Source organism: Chrysemys picta, chromosome 2, assembly GCF_011386835.1.
Source record: "Chrysemys picta bellii isolate R12L10 chromosome 2, ASM1138683v2, whole genome shotgun sequence".
NCBI classification, from domain to species: Eukaryota; Metazoa; Chordata; order Testudines; family Emydidae; genus Chrysemys; species Chrysemys picta.
Window position 1 is genome coordinate 107,645,060 of NC_088792.1, and position 25,697 is coordinate 107,670,756.

General features: G+C 41.4%; 1 protein-coding gene across 37 annotated transcripts in view; it reads right to left on the reverse strand.

The window, feature by feature from the left end:
* The window catches only part of COBL (cordon-bleu WH2 repeat protein), a 245,375-nt gene that overhangs the window by 22,191 nt on the left and 197,487 nt on the right, over nt 1-25,697 (reverse strand). For 36 of the 37 annotated variants that reach the window (XM_065583957.1, XM_065583946.1, XM_008179169.4 and 33 more), the window contains one exon: nt 10,723-11,032. The exons of the other annotated variant lie outside the window; for it this stretch is intronic. In XM_065583957.1, the coding sequence (XP_065440029.1) occupies nt 10,723-11,032 (310 nt within the window). The remainder of the gene's footprint in view (nt 1-10,722; nt 11,033-25,697) is intronic. 37 annotated transcript variants of the gene reach the window in all.

Consider the following 25,697-nt stretch of genomic DNA (forward strand, 5'->3'; position numbering starts at 1 on the left):
ACCTCCATGTATTGTATTGCCATTTGGACAGGCTTTTATAATTAATGTAGCTAAATGCTTTTTAATGGTGGAAGTAGCTGTTTTCAAAATTAGCCAACAGTCTTCCAAAACCTTTGAAAACATTTGTTTTCCTCTTCATCTTGTCAGAGGTGAAGGGGCTTTTTGATTTGCCATTTGAAAGAGAACGCAAAGGCTGAAAAACATCACAGTTAGGCAACCACATTCCCAGAGGGCAGCCTATAGTTTGACACCTCCAATTCTGACCCCTTCCCTCCGCCAAAAATGTTAGAAAATGATCTCCTTTCTCCCCAAGTCTACTCCCTCCTTTCTGAGGTGCAAGTGAACTTCAGTGTGAAAACTTTTAATGTTCCAGCTTCATATGACCAAAACCTGCAAACAGTGCCAAATTGTATGCTGTTAATGTATTGGAAAGTACATTCCATTTGGGACCGGTTAGATAATAAAGTCATCATTTGTCTTTAATGCAAGGTTTCTGAAAGTGACAGGCAAATAGAAGAAAAGAAAAAATATTAGGTCTGTATTCTGCCATTGTCTGAATGCCACATATCCCTGCTTTTCGTGTTGTTAAAGGAGAATAAAAGGCAAGCAGCACTCCCTTTTTGGACACAGGAGAGTTTGGTTATCAGGTTTATTGGAGTGTATTATATTTATAGGAGGGTAAAAGTGTGCAGAAAGGTTGAATACATCTAATTCCCATTCTCAAAGAGTAACTGGCTTGCCAAGATTAGGATATATGGGCCCAGTTCTGCCCTCAGATATATAAGCATTACCACCAATTGATTTTAATGGGAACTGCATGAGTATATTTGAGAGAAAAATTGGGTTGCTTCTTTGTAGCAAAAATAATGTGCATTCCTACTATAGGTCTCTCATGTTCACTGGTCAAAAAACACCACACTGAAATTAAAAATGTTGCTGCTTAATATATATTACTGCTTTGCATTTCTTAAGGCCTCCCATCTAATATTATCTGAGTGCTTTACATATAAACATTAATGAATCAACCCACAATATACCACTTTGGAGTGTAGAAATATTACCCCAGTTTTAAAGATGGGGAAACTGAGGTACTGTGAGGTTATAGTACTTGTCTATGGTTGAGCACCAAAAATCTGAGCCAGAATCTTGATCTCCTAACTCCCAGCACTGCAGCTTTATCAATACTACACTTCCTTACATGTGAAAGATTCTACAATTCCACAAGCACAAGACACTTTGCTTATGTATACATTTAATTAAAAGGCTAGCTTGGATTGTTACTCTAATGACCGTGAATGTCTATTACTTTAGAATAATAGTTTCATCATCATCTTCCCTCTATGTGCATCAGTCAGCAAAGAAATGCATGAACATGTCCAGATTTTTAAGATGGGGGGAGGGAGAGGAGGGGAGGAATGAAGGGAGGGGGAAGCCAGAGATAGAGAAGGAAAGGATGGAAATAAACCATATTTGTAGAATCTGAGGGTTGTGAACCTCTCAAACATTTACCGGGTCCATAAAAGTAATTTCCATTCCCCCAAATTCTCCCATTTTAATCTATTTCTTCCCTATAAGCACAATTCAGATAAAGTAAAATATCCTTTTTACCTCACTAAAATAAAACCTCTCCTATGTATTATGGATAGTACAGTCCAACATGACATTCTCATAAACAAACTAGGGAAATGAGATCTAGATTAAATTAGTACAGTATAAAGTGGGTGCAAAACTGGTTAAAAGACCATTCTCAAAGAGTCGTTATCAATGGATCACTACAAAATGGTGAGAGTGTGCCGGAACGTATCTAGTGAGGTTTCACAGGGGTCAATCCTGGGTCTGGTACTTTTCAATATTTTCATTAATGACTTAGATAATGGAGTGAAGAGCACGTTTATAAAATTTGCAGATGATGCCAATCTGGGAGGAGTTGCTAGCACTTTGGAGGATAGGATTAGAATTCCAAAAAAACCCAGGACAAATTGGAGAAAGGGCCTGAATTCAACAAGATGAAATTCAATAAAGACAAGTGCAAAGTACTACATTTAGGAATTAAAAAAAATCAAACACACAACTACAAAATAGGGAATAACTGTCTAAGCAGTACCACTGCTGAAAAGGATCTGAGAGTTATAGTGGATCACAAATTGAATATGAATCAACAATATGATGCAGTTACAAAAAAGGCTGATATCATTCTGGGATATATTAGTAGGAGTGTTGTATTGAAGACACATGATGTAATTTTCCTGCTCTATCCAGCACTGTGGGTGGGAGCCTCAGCTGGAGTACTATCTCCAGGTCTGTGCGCCACAATTTAAGAAAGATGTGGACAAATTGGACAGAATTCATAAGAGAGCAATTAAAATGATAAAAGCTTTAGAAAACCTGACCTATGAGAAAAGGTTAAAAAAAAACTGGGCATGTTTCATCTTGAGAAAAGAAGACTCAGGGAAGACCTGATGACAGTCTTCAAATATCTGAGGGCTGTTATAAAGACCAATGATCAGTTGGCCTCCATGTCCACTAAAGGTAGGACAACAAGTAATTTGCTTAATGTGCAGTAAAAAGATATTATGAAACACTGTCTAAGTATAAAGATACTTAAACTCTGGAATAGGCTTCTCAGGGTGGCTGTGGAATCCACAACATAGATTTTTAAGAAGAGGCTGGAGAAACACCTGTCAGGGGTGGTCTAGGTTTACTTGATCCTGCCCCAGGGCAGTTAGGCAGGACTAGATGACCTCTTCAGGCCCCTTTCCATCATTCTATAAAAACTCTCCCCTGTCCCAATGCTAGGCTGTCACAAGTGGCATAGATGTTCTATGTGGGATATTCATTTTTCATTAGAATTTCTATGTTCCTCTCTGCTCTTCCTCCACTAGTTTCTCTATATTTGTTTTTCACTCTGACCACTTTCTGCTTGAATTTCATCATTACATTTCCCCCCCTCTTCTCCCCGTTCCCATTTTCCCTAAGGAACACAAAGCTTGTATCATTCAAGTTTAAATGGGCTGAAAATTAAGCACAAGTTCACCCACCCCTACTCTTTTATCATCAGCCCATCAAAAACCAATCAGCTCTGTAACAACAGAACAACACTTTCTCAGATCGGTAATAAAAAGACCTTTCTCCTGCTGCTCACAATAGCCTCAGCTACTCGGATGAGAGTCAGGTGTTACAAACTCCCCAAGAAAGAGAGGAAATAGGCTCCTTAATTAGAATCCAGGTCATTAATTGATCCCAACAGATTTTTTTCATGCCCTCAATCAGCTTCACCTGGAGGAATTTGCCTCCACTTGTTACTGCTGAAACTATAACTCAGGCAAGGGAAAAATCCCCTTCCCATAGCCCATGGACAGTTATTAACTCATGGCTCAGCACTGTGTTGGGTTTACACATCTGGTCACAGGCTAAGAATGCTGCATTTTTTGGCTTTGTAATCTGCACATTCCTCTACTTTATAGTTTACAAATCTCTAGCTGGTTATTATTATTTATTATTATTATAGGTGGGGCTGGTAGCACTGCATGTTATTAAGGTTGCCTGACTTTTCCATTGTAAGACCCTGTTTTCAGTTGCATACATCTCTGTGGAACTTTAACTGTTTGGGCTGCAATTTTCAAGGCTGGGTGTTTGCCTCTGGCATTTTTGGGGAATTCGGCTGTTTCTGAGAATAAGGCCAGGGAAAAATATGCTGTTTTGCCATGCTAAAAAATTCTTGAGATCTCTTTGGAGCAAGGACTTGAAATTTGGAAGTGAGTGGCCTTTCTTAAGGGATGTGCCTTTTGCATTCCTGTGAAAATCTGCCCAAGCTAGAAGCCTTTGAAAAATCACAGTTTGCATATGCTCAACAGCAGCTAAAATCTCTGAAGTCTGCCCTCACTGAGCATGCTTGAGCCTCTCAGCTCCTAGTGATGACCCAGAGTATGCACCAAAGCCATTCCCACAGTGAGACTGAGTATACTCCAACCCAGGGTTACATGGGAGAACCCGGACCTTTCCTGTAATGGCTGCTCCCCCTGCCCCTCTGGACAAGGGTGGGGTCAGGCACTGGAAGTCAGACAAGGGAGCGTCTGTCCTCTGCTCTCAGTGACCACACTACTTGCGCCCAGGAACTGTGAGGGAGGAAGTAATCTGATTCAAATGCAAAGGGGATAAACGTGGGACATGAGGGAGAGAACAAGGAGTCTGGTGAGACTGGGGCTGGAGAAGGGAGAGAAACTGGGACAGGGAGTTGGAGTGGGGGATACTGGAACTAATTTGGTGGGAAAGCTGGGACAGGCGTCACAGAGAAAGAGGCTAATTGGTTGGGCAAAAGACTGGGAGCTGTGGGGGAAAGAATGAGACTGGAAACTGGTGAGAGACCAAGAGGGGGGACTGTAAGTCATTTGGCTGATGGAGGGGAAATCGAGTTTGGACACAGCTTGGGGGGAGACTGGGACTAGGAACCAGTGGAGGGAGATGGGAGGGATGAGACAGATCTGACAAGGAGCTAGGGTGCAGAGGGAGAACTGGGACAAAGAGCTAGGGTTGTGGGTGAGGGAGATTAGATGAGGAGCCTGGGAATGAAGACTGTGACTGGGAACTAGTGAGGTGAGGGAGAGAGTTTGGATGAGAAGCCAGGCAAGAGAAACTGGGACTGACTGGGCAAGGAGACTGGGGACAAGGAGCTGGGCATGAGGGTGGGGAACTGGGACTGGCTGGGTAAGTAGAGTTGGGTGAGACCGAGTTGTGGAATAAATTGAGACTCAGACAGTGAGTCTGGAGAGAGAGATCAGGACTGGCTGGCCAAAGAGACTGGGACTAAGACAAGAAGCCAGGTGTGCGAAAGAGACAAGGCAGACAGAGGTTGGAGAGGGTGGGGCAGAAGGGGTCAGGCTTATAGGAAATGGGCAGAACAGTCTGTCCCCACTAGACACACTGCCTTCCAGAGCCTGGAATGGAAGCCAAGATTCCTGAGTCTCCCCTTTTCTTTGCCATCAGCAAATATGTGCAAAAGTGAAACCCACTGGGAAAGTGTGTCTCTCATCCCCTTCTAGTGCTTGTCTACATACAGGATGGCAACCTACTAGTGCTATCATTTACTTTGTTAGCTCAAGTGGCAAAGGTCTGTGTGGTGGATCTTAAAATATTTTGGTCAACTGAAACCATTTCCCCCCCCCAAGTTTTTTGGTTCAATTTGGACAATTTTGGGTGGTTTTCATCTTTGTGTGTGTGTTTGTGTGTCTTAAAAAATTGGTCAGATTTCAAAATAGCATGACATTTCAAAATGAAAAAGCCCAAATGAAATGGTTCAAAACAGTCAAAGAAAAATGTTTGGACTTTTTTGATTTTCCCCCATAGTTCTTTGGCTGAAACTATTATTCAAATTTGACCCAAATCTGCAAATGGTTTTGGAGCCCCCCCCCCCCAAAGCATTTTTCAGCAAAAACGTTATTTGCTAAAAACATTTCACCCAGCGCTAATTCTGAGCACTCAGAATTGCAACTTCAAGGTCAGCAGGAGCTATATTTCAACACATTAAATGCTATATACTACTAAGTACTCTGAAAAATCAGGTCCTAGGAGTCTGAAATGGGAACCCAAAATTAGTGGACACTTTTGACCTTAATCTCTCTGTGTCTCAATTTCCCATGTATAAAATGGGGGTAATGCCAACCCCACACCTCACTGGGGGGCTGTGAAAATAAATTAATTAGTATTCAGGAAGTACTTGGATACAAGAGTGATGAGCACCATAGGTAAGCTCATGAGGAAATTAATAATTCTGACTTCAGAGCAGGGTTTGAATAAATAAGCAGTAAATAAGGCACAGGGCCCCAAACTGAGCAAAGAGGATAAAACAAAATATTGAATAGCTGCTCATTAAGTGAGCACTATCTATTCTGTGCACAGAATGGGGGTCCTGGAGAAAAATTAATATGTGATCATGTGATTAAAGACTATGTTGTAATACAAAAGCACCAGGGGGCCAAATGAAGGTTGCACTAGCGGAGCCTAACTTTTGACTGCTTGATTTTACAACCTGAATAATATTGTTTTAACACAGCATTTTGTGTGTAATTATTTATACAGTTCCACACAGTAGGTGTGCATGATGCTTTGCAGATATATAACACTGACCGATCCTTGCCCCAAGGAGCTGGCGTGCTGACACCAAACAAAGAATGGGAAAAGAAGGGGTATGGGAGGACAGGAGTTACAACTGTGAGAGATCATGAGATGTGTTTATTGCTATGTATGCAACATTTTAACTTCTCTGTGGTTTGCTTATTATTCATATAATACTATATATTAAAATTTTGTGAGCAGGTATGTGATAAGACGCTAACCAAAAGAAGTCAGTTGCAAAGAGGGATATTAAGGGAGAGAGTTAGGCTGAAAGGGTGTTCAGGGTCAATGCTTAATGATGCTTACAATCATTTTTTCTATTATGGTAGATCCTAAGGCCCCCAACTGAAACCAGGAGTACATTGTGCTAGGCACTGTGAAAACACTTAGGCATAGATGTACCCTCTAGCTCTGCTTGAGACGCCACCTAACAATAGCAGTGAGGCTATGGTAGTACGGTGGCAGTTTGGGCTAGCCAACTACGTACAACAGCCCAGACCCCTGGGTCTAGCCCGAGCCGGCACTCATGCTACACTGGCTGCACTCCTATTTTAAGCATACTAGCTCAAGCAGAGCTAGCACAGGTATGTCTACGTGAGCTGGGAATCACACCTCCCAGCTTCAGTGTAGCCATACCCATAGCAAGAAACAAGCTCTGCCCGTAAGAGTTTACAATTAAACCAGACAAATGGTGAAAAGGAAACCAGAGGCACAGAAAGGTGAAGTGACTTGCCCAAAGTCACACAGCAAGTTGATGGCAGAGCCCAGAATAGACTGGACTCCCAGTGCAGTGCTCTTCTTAATCCCAAAACAGACATGATATCAGTGAGCTATTCCTTTTGAAAAAGAACAAAGCTGATAAAAAAAAAGAAATATTTTGTTCAGACATTTTTGAAAATAAATGTTTTGGTTCAAAACCAATTTTTGTTTAGAAATGTCCTTTAATTTTATTGAAAACACGTTAAAATGCTTGAAATCAAAACAAAATCCTTTTTTTTCCCCATTCACCAGAAATGTCAAAATACTTCATTTTTGGGTTGATCCAAAAATGTCTCCCCCTTCTCCCCTGCCAATTTTTTGGAATCACCAGTGAAACAAAAAATCCATTATTTGCACAGCTCTAGCATTCTGGTCACCTGCTGGAGCAGCTTGCAGGATTTGGGGTCTTACTCTGAAATCTCTCTGCCCTGCGTATTATGGGTAGTAAGTACCCTATAAGGCCTTCTACTTGAGAAAACTTTGTTGGAGATACAATTGCTGTAGTCATTGTCAGTTCTGAAAGTGTGAAGATAGTTGTACATGTCATTTCATATCTGAGCACAGATTTATGCTTGCAAACACATACAAGTCTACTGCATACTAAGAGCCAGATTTTGCCTTTGAATGCACACATGGTTTTCACTGACTTACATAGCATTTGATGGTCAGACTCGGATTGTAATTCTCTCAAGTGATTTTCAAAGGCTGGCATGTATTTCAGTTGCACTTTCTCAGAGTTTAGTCATACATCCCTTACGATAATAAATAATAAATAAACTTTTAATTTTTAAAGCCACCCATGCCTGAAGGCCCCTGGAAGCCTGAACAAAATGAATTAAAAAATATAATTTGCCAAAAGTAGGCAACATCGTAGAATACCTCCTGGAGCATGAGCTAAGCATTATGTGGGACTCATTAGCTTATGTAAACACTTTGGACCTGATTTTCACTTACTCATAGGCTCTTTACTGCACTGACAGTGCAGACGGGCCTTAAAGTGTGTGAATGTAATTTACTCCCACTGCCAGAACTCTGTAAAGTGTCTTCAGTGCAAATGAGACTCAGACCTTTTCTTTCTGTAATAGGTCTGTTTTCCTAGAAACTATTTTGTAAAGTAACTAAAGCCTAGCGTTTAGTCAACTTTATAATGATTAGTAAAAATAATACAAAATGTTTAGAATCTTCTGTAACAGCCTTTACAATCAGTTTTCAAATACTGGGCCAAACTAGTCCCTGGTGTAACTGCACTGGGCTCAATGGAGTTCAGAACCAGAGATGACTCTGTCCCATTCTTGCTAACTGGTACACTTTCATATAACGCAAAACTAATTGGCTCCTGGATTATTAAAGTGAATCAAGACAACAGCATTTTACATCACATATTACTTGTCCTTTATAACAGTTACATGCTTTCCAGTTTATTTTATTTTAAAGTTGATCTAGAGCCTAATATCTGGAACTGGTAGAAATTTAGCAAGAATTCATGAATTTCATGCATTGTTTTCTACTGGAGCTCCAATGCTTAAGGAACAGAAATATAAGAAAGTATAATTTATTGTAAACTGTTCATACAAAACTCTACTTTGACTTCACGGGAGTTCAGCTCCCAGATGGAGGAGAGGGGATTGTGTAGAAGGCTCAGTTCTACAGTCCCTGCTCATCTAAGGAACAACATAGAATCCCAAAGTCTTCAGCTGACTTTACTACATAGGCAGTGGATCTGCTATGACATAGAAGCTTTGAAAGTGACATGCTCTAAATTTTCCTGCTAAATTTTTAAAACTGACTCAAATTCAGATAATGAACCTAAGATTTTAATACAAACAGGTATTTAAAAAATAAACAAACATTTATTTTCTTTCCCAATAAGTGGTTTTTTGAAGACTTAAGGAGTTGACCTCAAGGGGAGTAAAAATGGCATTGTTTTCAATACTAGTTTGTTTGCAAACAGGTTAGGAGCGGAGTTGGAATTCACACACTGTAGGAGAGAACACATCAGTTTAAAAGATTTTGCTATCAGCATCTCTGGTACTGCAGCATCAGCTGCTGTTGCCGTAGTACTAAAACCAGTTACAGATTTTAAGCTCCCACAGGTCCCTAACGTTGATCTGAAGTGCTTTCATACTCACAGGAAGTGAATTAAAAAAAATAAAAGGTAATACGTGCAAAAAACACCCACAATTTGCTAATTCAACATGAGGATTGAGATTTTTACATGGACAAAAGTTAGCAAATTTTAAGTGATATTTCCCACATGATCCATAACTTAGATCTCTAGCTTATGTGTAACATTTCCTAAAATTTTCTATAATCATAATTTTATTGTCTTCTTTGTGTGGATCAGAGGCAAAGCTGAATCCAAAACGAGAGATGTTTTTGCCTTGCAGCGAAGTGAAAATTAAGGCAGATGTTGACTTTTAAGCTGTGGTATGTGACATTTTAATGGTATGCGATAGGTCTTTCACTTTATTGGGAAGCATGAAACATGCCATCAAATGCTGCAAAATACTTTGCACTGATTAGGAATGCTATATTACTGGGCTATGCTGTGGTGTATTTTGTGCTTCAAAGTCACAATTATGATATGAAATTTGGGGATGAGTAAGGAGTGCTTGTGGTAGTGAAGATTGTAGTAACTTTTGGGCAGTGTATACAACAGCCTGGACATGCATATTTGATCTAATCAGTTTGGGCCTTGCTGTTTCAAGTGAAGACTGATTATTCCTCTCATGAGGCCTGTACAAAGCCTATTGAAATCAGTGGGAGTCTTTCCACTGACTTCAATGGGGTTTAGATCAAGCAGTTAGTGCTAATCATACTTATTGTGCTAGTCTATGTCATCCTCCATAAAGAAATTATTAGGGGATCTATAGTGGATTATACAGCAAGGAAAAGTCACATGGAAGACAGAGTTAAAAAGACATCCGAAGGAGTCTTGACCCTGTACCTGTTGACATCAATGGGAATAGGATTAGGCCCATGGTCAGATTTAGGGATTAATTATTGACTGCAGGCCAATTTATCCCCTACTTCAAGTTCCCCCCCCAGAAATGTGTGGAAGGAGATAATTAGGCCAATGCTACATGCTCTTTTGAAGGTACAGTAGATTAGATACTAAACAGAGGGAGCAGGGGCTTTGAGTCGAACAAGAAGTAACAGGTTTTTTTTCCCTCTTGAATCTTGCAGTATCACAAAGAGTGGGTGCCCTTCTGTGTGTCGTCTTGGACCAACCTCTTTGCTGATGGCATAGCTCCCCTTGATTTCCGGTTTGCATCTGCAGAGCACTAAGAACTGAGTTTTCTTTCCAGTTCCACCATTGACTCACTATGTGACTTTTGGCAAATAAAAAGAAAAGTCAGTTTCACTTGTGTTCGCAATCAGTTTCTAGGTTCTCATGTATTAGCTGAATGCTGCGATATTTGGGCTGAAGAAACTGCAGGAAAATATTTATTTGTCTAATAAACACTATTTCCTTGGTTGGCAGTGTTGCTGTAGATATGCCGATCTGCAATAAAATTACAGCCCTTCCCCCATACATTACCGCTGCTGCAGAATTAACGAAACTATGAAACAGAATTATTTTAGCCTTCATGAAGAAATCAGCCCTGAAGAGCAGCAGAATTTTGCAAGAAATTACAAATTAAAACAAAAAAGTTACTTCTGCCAGTTGTTACAAGCACATGATCTTAGGGCGTTTTGGCACTAAATATTTTCATTAGGATGAGCCCTTAGGTGTTTATTTGGCATTGGGTTATGAAATAGCAACAAAAAGTAGAAGCTGGCTTTGCTAAATGCTTTCCTAGAAGAAAGGCAAATGAGATTTTTTTAGATTATTTTACAAGTGGGACTTACCTCTGGTGAGCATTTCCAGAATCATTGCTATCGCAGGAGGTATTCCTCACAGAGCACAACTCTGCTGCACAAGTTCCATCCCTTTCAGCAGAGTCCTCCTGACCATTCACTGGCTTGTCTTTCAATTTCATATTGTCATTTTGTGAATCCAAAGATACAACATCAGATGGAGAACTCACAACACCTGAGTCTTCAGTGGTGTCTTCTGATGCAAAACAGCTGCTTACTGATGTTGTCTCTTCTACCTCTGATAGTTCCAAAACCATATCATCCACAACATAAATATTATCATGTGCGAGCTGCAGGCTCTCTGAATGAAATACAGTAAAGATAGTTAGCTAAAAATCACTGCTCATGCTTAGATAACTGAAAGAACATAGGGTGAAATCCTGGATATACTGAAGTTAATGGGAGTTTTGCCACTGACTTCAATGGGTCCTGGTTTTCATCCTTGATCTAAATACTAGTTTGACTGGAAATGAATGGAAATGCCACCAGAAACAGCAGACCAGAAATAGCAGACATTTGATAAAGATGACCTACAAAAGGAAAAAAAAAAAAAGGGGGGGGGGACTTTGCCTATCTTTGCTTCCTGAAAGGTGGTTCTCCTCTTGCATATCCCCCTGCACATTTTTTTCCTTACCATTTTTTCCTTTAAAAATGTCAGCAAACTCAAGTCTGTCTCCGTTTACTTTGAAGAACTTCTTGGAGGATTATAGGAGTGAAAGCTTTCTGCTCCTTCAAACAAAGGGGCAGAGCTATGTTAATCTTTAACAAAGAGAACTACATAAGAGCTAGGTATTATTAATTATTATTAAGAACAGAAAACCCCAACATTTCAGTTTTATAAAGAAGCAACAGGGAACACACACAATATTTTTCCTTTTGCAAGTCAAACTTTAACCTTGTAAAAGATGTAAGTGATGAGACTTTTAACAGACACAGTATAATTGTTAACTCAATACTTCAATTAATTTCCTATGCTTTTCCCCCCTTCTTTAAGCGAAATATACAATTTTTGATTCCTCCAAAGATATATACAAATTTGGGCAATTTATTCATGTAAGGGGAACTCCCACTGATGTCAACAGTTTTGATGATGGGTTGGAGGCAGATTCGAACAGATTTCTTTCAACAAAAGGAATTAATATTATATTTATAGATTAGATAAAAATATCTGCTATGACCTGATCCTACAAATATTTATGATTGCGCTGAACTTTAATTATGTGAATACTCCCACTGGTGCCAATGGGTCTACAATGATGGGTAAGATCAAGCACACGCTTAAGTGTTTTCAGGATCAGGGCCAAAGACTTAGAAATAATACATGATCCGCAAATCAGTAAGAGGAATACAGACAAACAACTATTTCATCTGTTTCGTTACATTTTGAGCTGTAGTATATTATTCCTGAGGCTTTTAAAATATCTATTAGTCAACTGAGGACCACTTTGTGTAGAAAAAAAAGATGTATCATAGAAATGGAGCTTTAAGTAAAATATTTATTTTTAAAAGATTTATCTTAGCAATGAAGCTTCAAATAACATTTAAATCAAATCAAACCAAAATTCTCTTTGGCTGAGTTACACAATGCCATTAAATACTGAAATTGATTTCTGACAGCAGAAACAATAAAATCCATAGGGTTACAAATCATGATTAAAGCGATAAGTGCTGTCAAAACATATTTACGACTGAGGCTGCTGCGAAAATTCTACTGCAAGTTTGAGGGGGATGTTACTCAGTTTTGTTAACCTTATTTTCTAGGATGCTAGCTCTTGTTTTTCACATTTAATCAAAGATTTTATTCTATTTAAAAATCCTGTTAAAATATTCTTAAAAAATAAATAAGAGGCAGTACATTGATTATGGTATGGTCATGGTATAGGAAAGTGGTTAGAAGAGCATCAACACATGCACAGATCTGAGAATAACCATAGTACATAATCACCAACACTGAAAAAGGATAACATGACCAGAAAATACACTATAAACAAACACCACCATACTGTTTGTGCTGCTTGGTTTTCAATTACATTGAAAAATACAATTATTAAAGCTATAGTAAGAGAAGAACAGATCACAGTGGAATACATTATAGTGAAGTAAGAAAGCAATTTAAAGAATGAAGCAAACAGAGTGGCCTTTGGTTTAGAAGCAATGCACAATGCAATATACCTTGATGCATGAAGTTCTGTATGTGACAATAAAATGGCTATATCTATTGCCACAAACATGCCATAAATAAGTCTGATCTGCTGCTGCCAGAGCTGTGCGTGCTCAGTTTGCTGCTTTAGCGCAGCTGGCTGGAGTGATCCCATCCCACCCCTGCAATATGTGTCTGCCTGTGGAATTCTCCCCTTCCTCCTCTGTGTCTCCCAGCAACCCCACCTTTCCCCCCACCCAGCAAATGTCTCCTGATGTGGAGAAATGGGTCTGAGACCTCCACTTGCCAATATCATCCAGCAAATTGCCCAGTTAAGGGAAATGTCTTGAGATCCCCAAAGCTCCCACCCCATACACTGAAAAACAAAATAAATAACCCTCTCCCAAACCCCTAGGCCCAAGTGAGAATTGAAACCAGTGTGTAAGCCTTTGACTCCTGCAGGCACACGACTCAATGTGAGGACTTCCCCATGGTCATTAAACTGCAGTTCTACTCTGAAAAGTGACAGTGTAAAATGGCACCTCCCTATTCAACAAGGAAGGAGTAAAGGTATGATTGAAGTTGCTTCTAAAAGAAAAAAACCCAGATGCTTGTTCCGTTCTTCCTCTTATCACACCACTCCCAACGAAACAGCAAATATACGGCCACATCCTGACATCCTTACTCAGTGGAAACTGCCACTCAAGTCACAATTATAGACTGAGTAAGGACTTCAAGATTTGGTCCATAGATAATAATTACTACAGATAAATTAACGTTCTGAAACACTGCTGCACTTTGGAAGGCTGTCTATACTAATAACTATACAACGGGGCCAAACTCTGCTCTCAGTGACATCCAGCTTCTCCCCGAACTTCATTTGGGTTGTACCAGTGAAACATAGTGTAGAATTAGGCCTGCAGTTGATAAATAAGCATTAACATTTCCTATTGTGTGCCATGTCTTTTCTAAATGGAATTAGACGGTGCCCAGCAATTCACAGCACACTTTCTCACCTACCAGGTTACGGACTCTGGAAAGCCCAAATGTGTCTTGTAACACAGATCTGCCCTGCCTAGCAATAAAATGCCCTGCCACTGCACAATTAGGTCAGTCACAAGTTACCAACTTTTTTTTGTTTTGGTTTGGTTTTTTGTTTTGTTTTTAAGACTGTTTCCTGTGATCATCTAGAGGCAAAGAGGAGAGTAGCTCATCAGTCAGGAATGTGAGCTCTTGCTTAACACAAAAGGAACCTTGTCACTCTAATCTCAATACCCTGTAAGTAATTAAGATAACACTAAACTCTGAGCTGAGGAGAATCAGATAGTATACCTATAAATGAATGTATTTTGATATTGCATGTATATATATATATATACACATTATACACACATACAATATATAAAATACATACAGTGTCTACATATGGGACAGGCATCACTTTCAGTTCTATCCTGCCTGATTTACATTTTCCACAATTTCAAACTGATTATTAAATTTAATATTTTATGAGTGACAGGGGATATATCCTGTTCCTAGTTACATTGATGTAAGCCTGGAGTATCTCCACTGCATTCAAATGAGGTCAGATTCAGGCTCCAAGACTTTAAAACAAGCATATCCTAAGAGTATGAGCCTGCACTCACTGAAGCCAATCACAAAACTCTCTCAATGGCTTCAGGTTAAGCTGCTTTATTTTCCAAATTACGTCTTCTGTTTTTATGACATTGCTGGTTTACTGCCATATCCAGCAATGATAGAAACAGCAAATCAAAATGCATTTTAAAAGAGGAAATTGTTGCTTTAACCCCTGTCTAGTGAATAATCAGGGCTCTGTAATAGATTTACAAATGAAACGTTCCTTTAATTCTTCTCAGTACTTGCTCTCTGTGCTAACAGGGCAACCATTATTTTCAGATTTCTTTCAACTGCTTGTTTCACTGCCAAATTTTCTCTTTTCACAGGATGAAATCGTTTTGCTGTACTGCAAATGGTTCATTACAGTATTTTTGTGAGTAATAATAATAAAAAAATTACCATATGTTAAACAACACCGAATTCTTATAATAGCCCAAATATTACAACATACTTATTTTAGTGACAGTGCTCAAAACCTCTAGTAAGAGATTCACACTATTGAAGAACAGTTGCTCTAATTATTAGCAATAGTCATAAAAAGCTGGACATGGGTCACACAAAAAAGCAATATTTGAAAAAATTTCAGTAGTATATTGTCAAGAAAGAAAATGTACCTTTATAAGAGGCAGGGCAGGTGACACATCAAAAATATAGTCTATAATTAATTTTTATAATGATTACAAGAGATTATGAAAATAGGTAATACAAGGATCACTGTAGCAATTTTCATACAAGATAGACATTTTCTAGAAAAATTATTTTGTTTTTAACAATGGACTAAAAACTTAATGCAAATATAATTGGGAAACCAGTAGCTCTCCCTAAGCAGAATTAGCAAAAAAAAGTATAAGACAAGATGGACCAAATTCTCCCTTGAATTATGCCAGTCCAGGCCCATTTACTTCAGTCAGGTTGCCTAATGTAACTGAGGGGAGAATTCAACTGATGGGTATCTCTACACTCTACACTTTGGGTATGTCCAGACTACCCGCCGAATCGGCGGGTAGTAATCAATCCATCGGGGATCGATAAATCGTGTCTCATCTAGACGCGATATATCGATCCCCAAACGCGCTCCCGTGGACTCCAGAACTCCACCAGGGCGAGCAGCGGTAGCGGAGTCGACGGGGGAGCCGCAGCCGTCGATCCCGCGCCGGGAGGACCCGAGGTAAATCGAAATAAGATACGTCGACTTCAGTTACGCATTCCCATAGCTGAAGTTGCGTATCTTACATCGACTCCCCCCCCCCCCCCGCCGCAGTGTAGACCAGCCCTCAGAGTGACAGATGTGATTCCCAGCTTGAGGAGACATACCCACAATAGCTCTGATTGCAGCAGTGTGAACGGCAGAAGGGGCTAGCTGCCCTGAATATTTACCTGTCTGAGATGCTAGGCACATACTGGGGGGCGGGGGGTGGGCAAGCCCCTCCCACCACTCTTGCTGCCATAGCTGTGCTCTATTTTTAACATGCTAACTCAGTCAGAGATAGTATGGGTATGTCTCCTCAAGCTGGGAATCAAGCCCTCAGCTTGAAGTGTAGATATACGTGTGTGTGTGTGTGTGTGTGTGTAATTGAAAGCCTTGCAGAACTCAGTCGGTTTGACAGCTCTTCTCAGTAACCACAATATATAGTTATGGTCATTCAAATGGGCATCAACAGAAGGAACCCAGATCCAGCTCTGAGGCTTTACCTCTCCTTGTGGTTGCTCTGCAAGGACTGGGGTCCATGGGCCAGGAGCAGGTACAGATGGTTGCTCTTCGCTAGGGTGACCAGACAGCAAGTTTGAAAATTTGGGACAGAAGGTGGGGGGTAATAGGCACCTATATAAGACAAAGCCCCCCAAAAATCGGTACTTTCCCTATAAAATCGGGACATCTGGGAACCCTACTCTTCACAGTGCAGTCCCCCTTCCTACTCCAGAGCATCCTAGTGTAGCATAATGCTGGCCTAGTCAGGATTAGTCTGCATGTTGTGCATGGTCATCTCCGCACGCTTTGAGAGCTGGGGCTCAGGGACACCAGCCAGAATCAGAGTCCATGGGAGTGCAACTTCTGCAGCTGCGATTATGATCCGGAGGCCTCCACATGAAAGGCTTTAACCTCTGCAGAGTGTCATATACTTCTGTACCCGAAATGGACTAGTTACAGAGTTTGCTTACATGCACCAGATGTGTTCATCATAAGATCCTTTGATGCTATGCCAGGTATGGCTGAGGTTCATTTAAATAAAGTATTTTACACATTGCAACCTAGTGACTGAACAGTACAATACAGTTTAGCATTCCATTACATCTTCCTCTTTAAGTTCTACAATCCTACCATTTTACAATATGTACACTATCACGCGGTCTTTGAAGTTTAATCCGTTAAGCATCTCTGAATTGTGCTGGTTTTCTAATTACACAACCCCAACATGTAACAACTTGATCATCTGGCTGTCCATTAGTTGCAACAGCTGGCTGTGGTCATCAGTTTGGAATCCTTGAGTCTTCTTGTTTTGCATCTGCCATCTGAACAGTTTGCTCTGTTGATTGTTCTTTCTGAGGAACAAACTATAGATGTTGACGGTTTCTGTTGAATGCTCAACCACATATGACCTGGGCACTGGATTCTTTTTCTTTACGACAGCTGGAGTTGTTCATCCTTTTTCTCCACCCAATTTGACATGAACACAGTCACCAGGTTCTAGATCTGTCAGTTCTCTGAGTGATGTCTGTTGTAAAAGTGTTCATAAGCTTTTTTAGTCTTTTTGTCCAATTTGGCTACTCTCTTCATGTCTGGCCAGTTTGGAGATAGATTCTTTTCCAATGTTGGAACAGTAGTTCTGAATTGTCTTCCCATCAGCAGTTGTGCTGGACTATATGCAGTAGCCGCTACTGGTATTGATCTGTAGCTTAGAAGAGCAAGGAATGGATCTTCATGCTATAGGATTTTCTTGGCTGTCTGTACAGCTCTCTCATCCTCTCCATTTGCTTGCAGGTAATGTGGGCTGCTAGTAATATGATCAAAATCATATTTTCTTCAGAAGAACTTAAATTCTGCTGCAGTGAATTGGGATCCATTGTCTGTCACTGGTTGTTCTGGAATACCAAAATGAGGAAAAGTGCACTTCAGTTTCTCAATAACACTGAAGCATGTTATGTCTTTCAAGTACATTATTTCTATATATATGGGAAAATAGTTCATGATGACCAGGTAATGATGCCCACTGAATTCGTATAAATCTGCAGCTAGTCACTTCCAACATCTGTCTGGCAGAGGCATCTTTATTAAAGGTTCTTTGTGTTGTGTTGGTCCGTTAGTTCTTCAATGTTCACATGCAGATACTTATTCTTTATGTCCTTGCTGATGCCCAGCCACCACACTGACTGGTTGGGCCATTTACGACATCTAGTTAATCCTTGATATCCTTCATGGATGAGGTTTAAGATTTCTCCTCTCATTTTGTTTAGAATTACAAGGTAATTGCCTTTAATCATGACTCCATTTGACTTGCTTAATTGTCCACGTACTACAAAGTGGTCTCTTGTCACTTTCTTAGCCCTGGTCTACACTATGAGTTTAGGTCGAATTTAGCAGTGTTAGATCGATTTAACTCTGCACCCGTCCACATGATGAAGCCGTTTTTGTCGACTTAAAGGACTCTTAAAATCCATTTCTGTACTCCTCCCCGACGAGGGGATTAGCGCTGAAATCGACCCTGCTGGGTCGAATTTGGGGTAGTGTGGCGCAATTCGACGGTATTGGCCATCCCAGAGTTCTCCATTGTGACCGCTCTGGACAGCACTCTCAACTCAGATGCACTGGCCAGATAGACAGGAAAAGCCCCGCAAACTTTTGAATTTCATTTCCTGTTTGGCCAGCGTAGCGAGCTGATCAGCACAGGTGACCATGCAGAGCTCATCAGCACAGGTAACCATGGAGTCCCAGAATTGCAAAAGAGCTCCAGCATGGACCGAATGGGAGGTACAGCATCTGATCGCTGTTTGGGGAGACGAATCCGTGCTATCTGAACTCCGTTCCAAAAGACGAAATGCTGGAATATTTGAAAAAATCTCCCAGGGCATGAAGGACAGAGGTTATAACAGGGACCCGCAGCAGTCCCGTGTGAAGCCTACCAAAGAAGAGAGGCAAACGGCCGCTCCGGGTCAGAGCCCCAGACATGCCGCTTCTATGATGAGCTGCATGCCATTCTAGGGGGATCCCCTACAACTACCCCACCCCTGTACTTCCCTTCTCCCCAACCCCTCCGGGGCTACCTTGGCACTTATCCCCCCATTTGTGTGACAAATTAATAGAGAATGAATGAATTTGAAACAACAATGACTTTATTGCCTCTGCAAGTGGAGATCAAAGGGGGGAGGGGAGGGCGGTTGGCTTACAGGGAAGTAGAGTGACCCAAGGGGGCGGGTTTTCATCAAGGACAAACAAACAGAACTTTCACATCGTAGCCTGGCCAGTCATGAAACTGGTTTTCAAAGCTTCTCTGATGTACAGCATGCCCTGCTGTGCTCTTCTAACCGCCCTGGTGTCTGGCTGCGCGTAATCAGCGGCCAGACGATTTGCCTCAACCTCCCACCCCGCCATAAACGTCTCCCCCTTACTCTCACATATAATAACGATGGGAATATTGGTTTCGCTGAGGTCTAACCGAGTCAGTAAACTGCTCCAGCGAGCTTTTAAACGTCCAAAGGCACATTCTACCACCATTATGCACTTGCTCAGCCTATAGTTGAACTGCTCCTTACTACTGTCCAGGCTTCATGAGCCATGGGAGCAAGGGGTAGGCTGGGGTAGGTGCAACTGCACGGTGCTGCCGACTGGGGGAGCACCCTGAAGCAAAAGCCTCCAGCTGGCATGATATTCCAGGCAGGACTGAATCTCCATTAGACAAAACTTAAAGAAGAGAATGACCTGGAGTCATTCGCATTTTTGTCCAGGTGCCCCCAACCGACCTCACCGAGGCCGGCCAGGAGCACCCATGTCTGCCCAGGCACCTCCAACCAACCTAACCAAGGTCAGCCAGGAGCACCCACGGGATGACGACGACGGCTAGCAGTCGTATTGCACCATCTGCCGTCCGCAAGGCAAGGCAAGGCAAGGCAAGGGGATGCTGCTGTATAGCACTGCAGTACTGCGTCTGCCAGCAGCACCCAGGAGACATACGTTGACAGTGAGCTGAGCGGGCTCCATGCTTGCCGTGGTATGTCGTCTGCACGGGTAACCCAGGAAAAAAGGTTTCAGAGTAGCAGCCGTGTTAGTCTGTATCCGCAAAAAGAACAGGAGTACTTGTGGCACCTTAGAGACTAACAAATTTATTAGAGCATAAGCTTTCGTGGGCTACTGTCCACTTCTTCGGATGCATGTATAGGCAGTAGCCCACGAAAGTTTATGCTCTAATAAATTTGTTAGTCTCTAAGGTGCCACAAGTACTCCTATTCTTTTTCCAGGAAAAAAGGCGAGAAACCATTTTTTGCTGTTGCTTTCAAAGAGGGAGGGAGGGAAGGGGGCCGGACGACATGTACCCAGAACCACCTGCGACAGTGTTTTTGCCCCATCAGGCATTGGGAGCTCAACCCAGAATTCCAATGGGCGGCGGAGACGCAGGAGCTGTGGGATAGCTACCACAGTGCAGTACTCTGAAAGTCGACGCTAGACTCGGTACTGTGGATGCACACCGCCGACTTAATGCGCTTAGTGGGGACACACACAATTGACTGTATCAAATCGATTTCTAAAAAATCGACTTCTATTAAATCGAACGAATTTCGTAGTGTAGACATACCCTTTAGATACTTGGGCCAGCCACCCCAATGTAACTTAGAACTTCCTGAAGTTGAGTGTCTGTGAGGTTGCTTTTTGAAGGTGGTGTGGTGTCTTTTCTGACAATGCTCTGCATGCATTCATACCATCCATGAACACCTTTATGTCATCTTAGAGTTCACAGGTAACTGAGTGTGATGTTGGGCTTCATGTGAGTGTCTGCTTCTGTAAAAGTTCTCACAGGCCCATACTCTTACCAGGCACACCTATTCAATCTGTGCATACTGTTTTTCTGCTACCGTGAGTGTGCAAGAACAAAATGCAACTGGCTTCCACTCAGAGCCATGTTGTTGCAACAACACACCACTTACGCCATAGCTGCTTGCATCCGCAATGACCCTTGTGGATTTGTTCACATTATAGTACTTGAGAACTGCCGCTGTTGAGATCATTTCTTTTATCTTTTTGAAGGCAATTTCTTGATTTGGCCCTCATAGTCAATAAGTGTTGGAATTTAACAGTTCATTCAGTGGTTTTGTCACTGTAGAATTATCTTGTAGGTATTGACCAAGGTAATTTACCATCCTCAGTATATGTCTCTATTCTGGTACATTAGTTGGTGCATTCAATTCTCAAATTGCGTTTACGTTCTCAGGGTTACGTTCCCATCTTTGTTTATTGTTTTTCCCAAAAACTCAATTTGGGGTAAGTGGAAAATGCATTTGTCCTTGATTAGCTTCAGTCCAGAAGGTCTGATTAGGTTTAGGACTTCATTGAGGGTCTTGTTGTTTTCTTCCATCTAAGATCACACATGAAAACTACCACAGTATGCCAACATTTTTATGGCTGACTTAGAACAACGCTTCCTCAGCTCTCATCCCCTAATGCCCCTACTCTACTTGCGCTACATTGATGACATCTTCATCATCTGGACCCCTGGAAAAGAAGCCCTTGAGGAATTCCACCAGGATTTCAACAATTTCCATCCCACCATCAACCTCAGCCTGGACCAGTCCACACAAGAGATCCATTTCCTGGACACTACAGTGCTAATAAGCGATGGTCACATAAACACCACCCTATACCGGAAACCTACTGACCGCTATACTTACCTACATGCCTCCAGCTTCATCCAGATCACATCACACGATCCATTGTCTACAGCCAACCTCTAAGATACAACCGCATTTGCTCCAATCCCTCAGACAGAGACAAACACCTACAAGATCTCTATCAAGCATTCTTAAAACTACAGTACCCACCTGCTGAAGTGAAGAAACAAATTGAGACGAGTACCCAGAAGTCACCTACTACAGGACGGGCCCAACAAAGAAAGTAACAGAATGCCATTAACCATCACATTCAGCCCTCAACTAAAACCTCTCCAGCGCATCATCAAGGATCTACAACCTATCCTGAAGGATGATCCCTCACTCTCACAGACGCTGGGAGACAGGTCAGTTCTCGCTTACAGACAGCCCCCCCAACCTGAAGCAAATACTTACCAGCAACCACACACCACACAACAAAAACACTAATCCAGGAACCTATCCTTGCAACAAAGTCCATTGCCAACTTTGTCCACATATCTATTCAAGGGACACCATCATAGGACCTAATCACATCAGCCACACTATCAGAGACTCGTTCACCTGGACATCTACCAATGTGATATATGCCATCATGTGCCAGCAACCCCCCTCTGCCATGTACATTGAGCAAACTGGACAGTCTCTATGCAAAAGAATAAATGGACACAAATCAGATGTCAAGAATTATAACATTCAAAAACCAGTCAGAGAACACTTCTACCTCCCTGGACACTCAATTACAGACCTAAAAGTCACAATTCTTCAACAAAAAAACTTCAAAAACAGACTTAAACAACAAACTGCAGAACTGGAATTAATTTGCAAACTGGACACCATTAAATTAGGCTTGAACAAAGACTGGGAGTGGATGGGTCATTACACAAACTCAAAACTATTTCCCCATGCTAATTTCCCCCCCTACTGTTACTCACACCTTCTTGTCAACTGTTTGAAATGAGCCATCCTGATTATCACTACACAAGTTTTTTTTCCTCCTGCTGATAATAGCCCTCCTTAATTGATTTGTCTGGTTAGAGTTGGTATGGCAACCCCCATCTTTTCATATTCTGTGTACCTATATATATATATATATATATATATATATATATATATTCCTACTGTATTTTCCACTCTATGCATCTGATGAAGTGGGTGCCCAAATAAATTTGTTAGTCTCTAAGGTGCCACAAGTATTCCTTGTTCTTTTTGCTGATACAGACTAACACGGCTACCACTCTGAAACTCCATTTGTGTTTGTTAACTGTTCTGCTATCTTTCTTTGGAAAATTTCAGGTGTATTGGTAATCCCAAAAAGTAGTCTTTGAAAGAGATGTGATAAATTAGGATGTGATAAATTTAGTCAATTTAGCACTGTTTTTGGCTAAAGGAATTTGCCAGAATCCACTCAAGGCATCCAGTTTGGATAATACAGTAGTGCCTTTCACTCTGGGGAGAAAATATTCTTCTCTCTCAACTGCTTCATTAAGTCTTTTAAGATCCACAAAGATTCATATTTTTCCATTTTTCTTTATAACATGCTGGTGGCTCAGAGATTTTCTCACTTATGGAAACTGAGTTAAAAAGAATGGAGCAGATGGGCATTTTATGAGGTATTGGCATAGTAATCCTGCACGGTGTGTGTACCTGTAAGATTCAGCATTGTCTCTTAAGATTATTTGTTCTGGACTGCCTTTCAAAAATCCAATATTACCAGATATTCACCACTGAGTTCTTCTACCTTTCTCATTAGGCCCATCATGGCTGCCTCACTGAGGCTGAGAAGGCTGTTGGTCTGTGGCCATTTGATCACATACACTCTGAATGCATAGCTTTTTTCTTGGTAAGCTGATTCTGTGGTGAACTGGCCCATGCAGTTCAGAATACCTCCAGGGCTAGTCAGAGCTATGTCAAGTGACTTCAGCTCTGGGAGGGATTGAAGGTAATTGTAAGTCCCTTCTGAGATGACTGTGACATCAGCTCCTGAGTCATTTTTTAAGTAAATAGTCTTGTCGTGAATATTCAGTTTCACTCTCCAGCCAGGCTCTATCTCATCACAAGAAACAGATCCCAGAAACTATGGCTCTTGAAGGTCTATAGTATGAGTGGAATCCCTGACTGCTTTGGTGCGGCAAACAGCTGAAAATTGTCCATATTTCATGCATTTATTATACTCTATGCTTCTGGTTGGACATGTATTATCTCTTGGGATATGACTTTTTCCACACATTGTGCATGTAGGCTGGAATTTGTCCCTGTTAGCCTGTAATTTCTTTCTGCTTGCCTCAGGGATTTTATGATAACGACTTTTAACACTCAAGTGTCTCTTTATAGTTTCTAAGCTACTTTCAGGTTTTTCAAGTTTGTCAAGGTTTTGCTGCCTCATCAACTCAGACTCCTTTGCTCTCTGTATAGCTGTGGCTAGGGTTAAATCTCTCTTCAGTTGTAGCTGCTGTGAAAGGTTTTTATCTGTTAATCCAATATCAAGCCTCCATCTTACATTTTCATATTTTGCATTCCCAAAATCATAGTTTTCAGCCAACATATGCAGAACTCTTATAAAACATTCAGCATTTTCTCCTGGTTCTGGAATTCTCGGATGGAAACATACTCTTTCATAAACCATAATTCTTTGAGGTATACAGTATGCATCAAACATAGTCAGAATCCTTTCATAGTCATCTTTGTGACTGTCTTCAGTAAAGTCAAAGGATTTAAAGATATTGCTCTTCTTGTTTTCCCAAAGCATATGTTAAAGAAGATACCTGTATATCACAGTTTTCTTTGTGGAATTTGTTTGCAGTTTGAAATCTTGCAAAATACTACTTCCAGTCGTCCATTGTGAAGGTTTGTCAAAGGTGAAGTTCTCTGGAGCATTCAAGAGTGGCATGTTGATGAGACCCTCCAACCTTTGTTGCTTTGTTCCTTCCGTCTGCAACCTTTGTTGGTGTTTTCCTTCTGTTTCTGTTATTAGTTTACTCCTGACATCATGTCATGTACTTCTGTGCCAGATATGGACTGGCTACAAAGCTTACTTATCATACCAAATATGTTCATCATAAAATCCTTTAATGCTCTGCCTGGTATGACTGAGGTTAGTTTAAAGTAGTTTTCACACTGTGCCACCTAGTGGCTGAACAGGATAATACAGTTTAGCCTTCCATTACAGCTCTGTCCCAGGAAACAAGTGGGTTTATAGTGCTGAAGCCTCAGTTGGTTTCGTGGGATGAGGAATGGGGGCTATCTTTGCCGCAGATGTGGCACGTGCAGGGAAAGTCCACAGGGCTTAATCCTAGATTGCAGCTACAGTTCTGGTGTAATGGAATCAGTTACACCATTCCGATTGAATGGTGGTGTGTGTCAGATAGCCACAAATGCAGATACACAGGTAATGGGAGAAAGACACTCCAACCATAACCCAATTCCCATCCCTCTCTTCATTCTCTTGTGTTTACAGCAGCCCAGGAGCTACAATAGTCCCTGAACAGATCTGGTCACTGCTATTCAGGGAATCTGGAGAGCAGCATGAGATGAAGAAAGTCAGTTGGCTTTGTTCAAAATAGACATAAGCAGTTCCTAACTAATGTGCAGAATAAATTGGCAGAGAAAAATGGCACTTAGGGAAAAAAAATCTCACTTTCATGGCACAAGCTACAGTGAAATTCCTCCAAACAGGGCCGGCTCTGCCTTTTTGGCCGCCCCAAGCAAAAAAAAAAAAAAAAAAAAAAACGGGGCGACCAGAATGGCAAAGAAAAAAAGCATATGCAGGGGGACCGGCTGGGGGGGGGGGGGGAGGGGAGGGCAGGAGAGAGAGAGAAGGGGGCGGCCAGGGCTACAGCAGGGGCGCTGCCGGAGCGGAACAAAAAAAAAAAAAAGCGGCCGTGCCGCCCTAGGATTGGGCAGAATGCCGCCTTGAACAATCTGCCGCCCCAAGCACCAGCTTGCTCAGCTGGTGCCTGGAGCCGGCCCTGCCTCCAAATCTATGGTACAAGACTCAGCATTTGCCTACAAAATGATCCTTCCCGACTCCAAACATTACTGGCTGAATATTGGAGGAGCTCACCTTAATAAACAATAATCTGCTTCAGATAGTGTAGCCACTTCCCCCCCTTTCCTACATCTCCTGCCTGCACAAATCCTCAATGGCTTTTGGACACTACACACATTCACATTTCCTATGCAAATAGGTTCTATGAGGACAATCTCTCCATATTGCACAAAAGTGAACCTACCACAAATCCACCATCTCTGTGCCAGGAAAGCATGAAAAGGGACAAGTCTCACCTGGGACATCAGCAGAAAGGCAGACATGGAGTATAAATATATTTGAAAATGT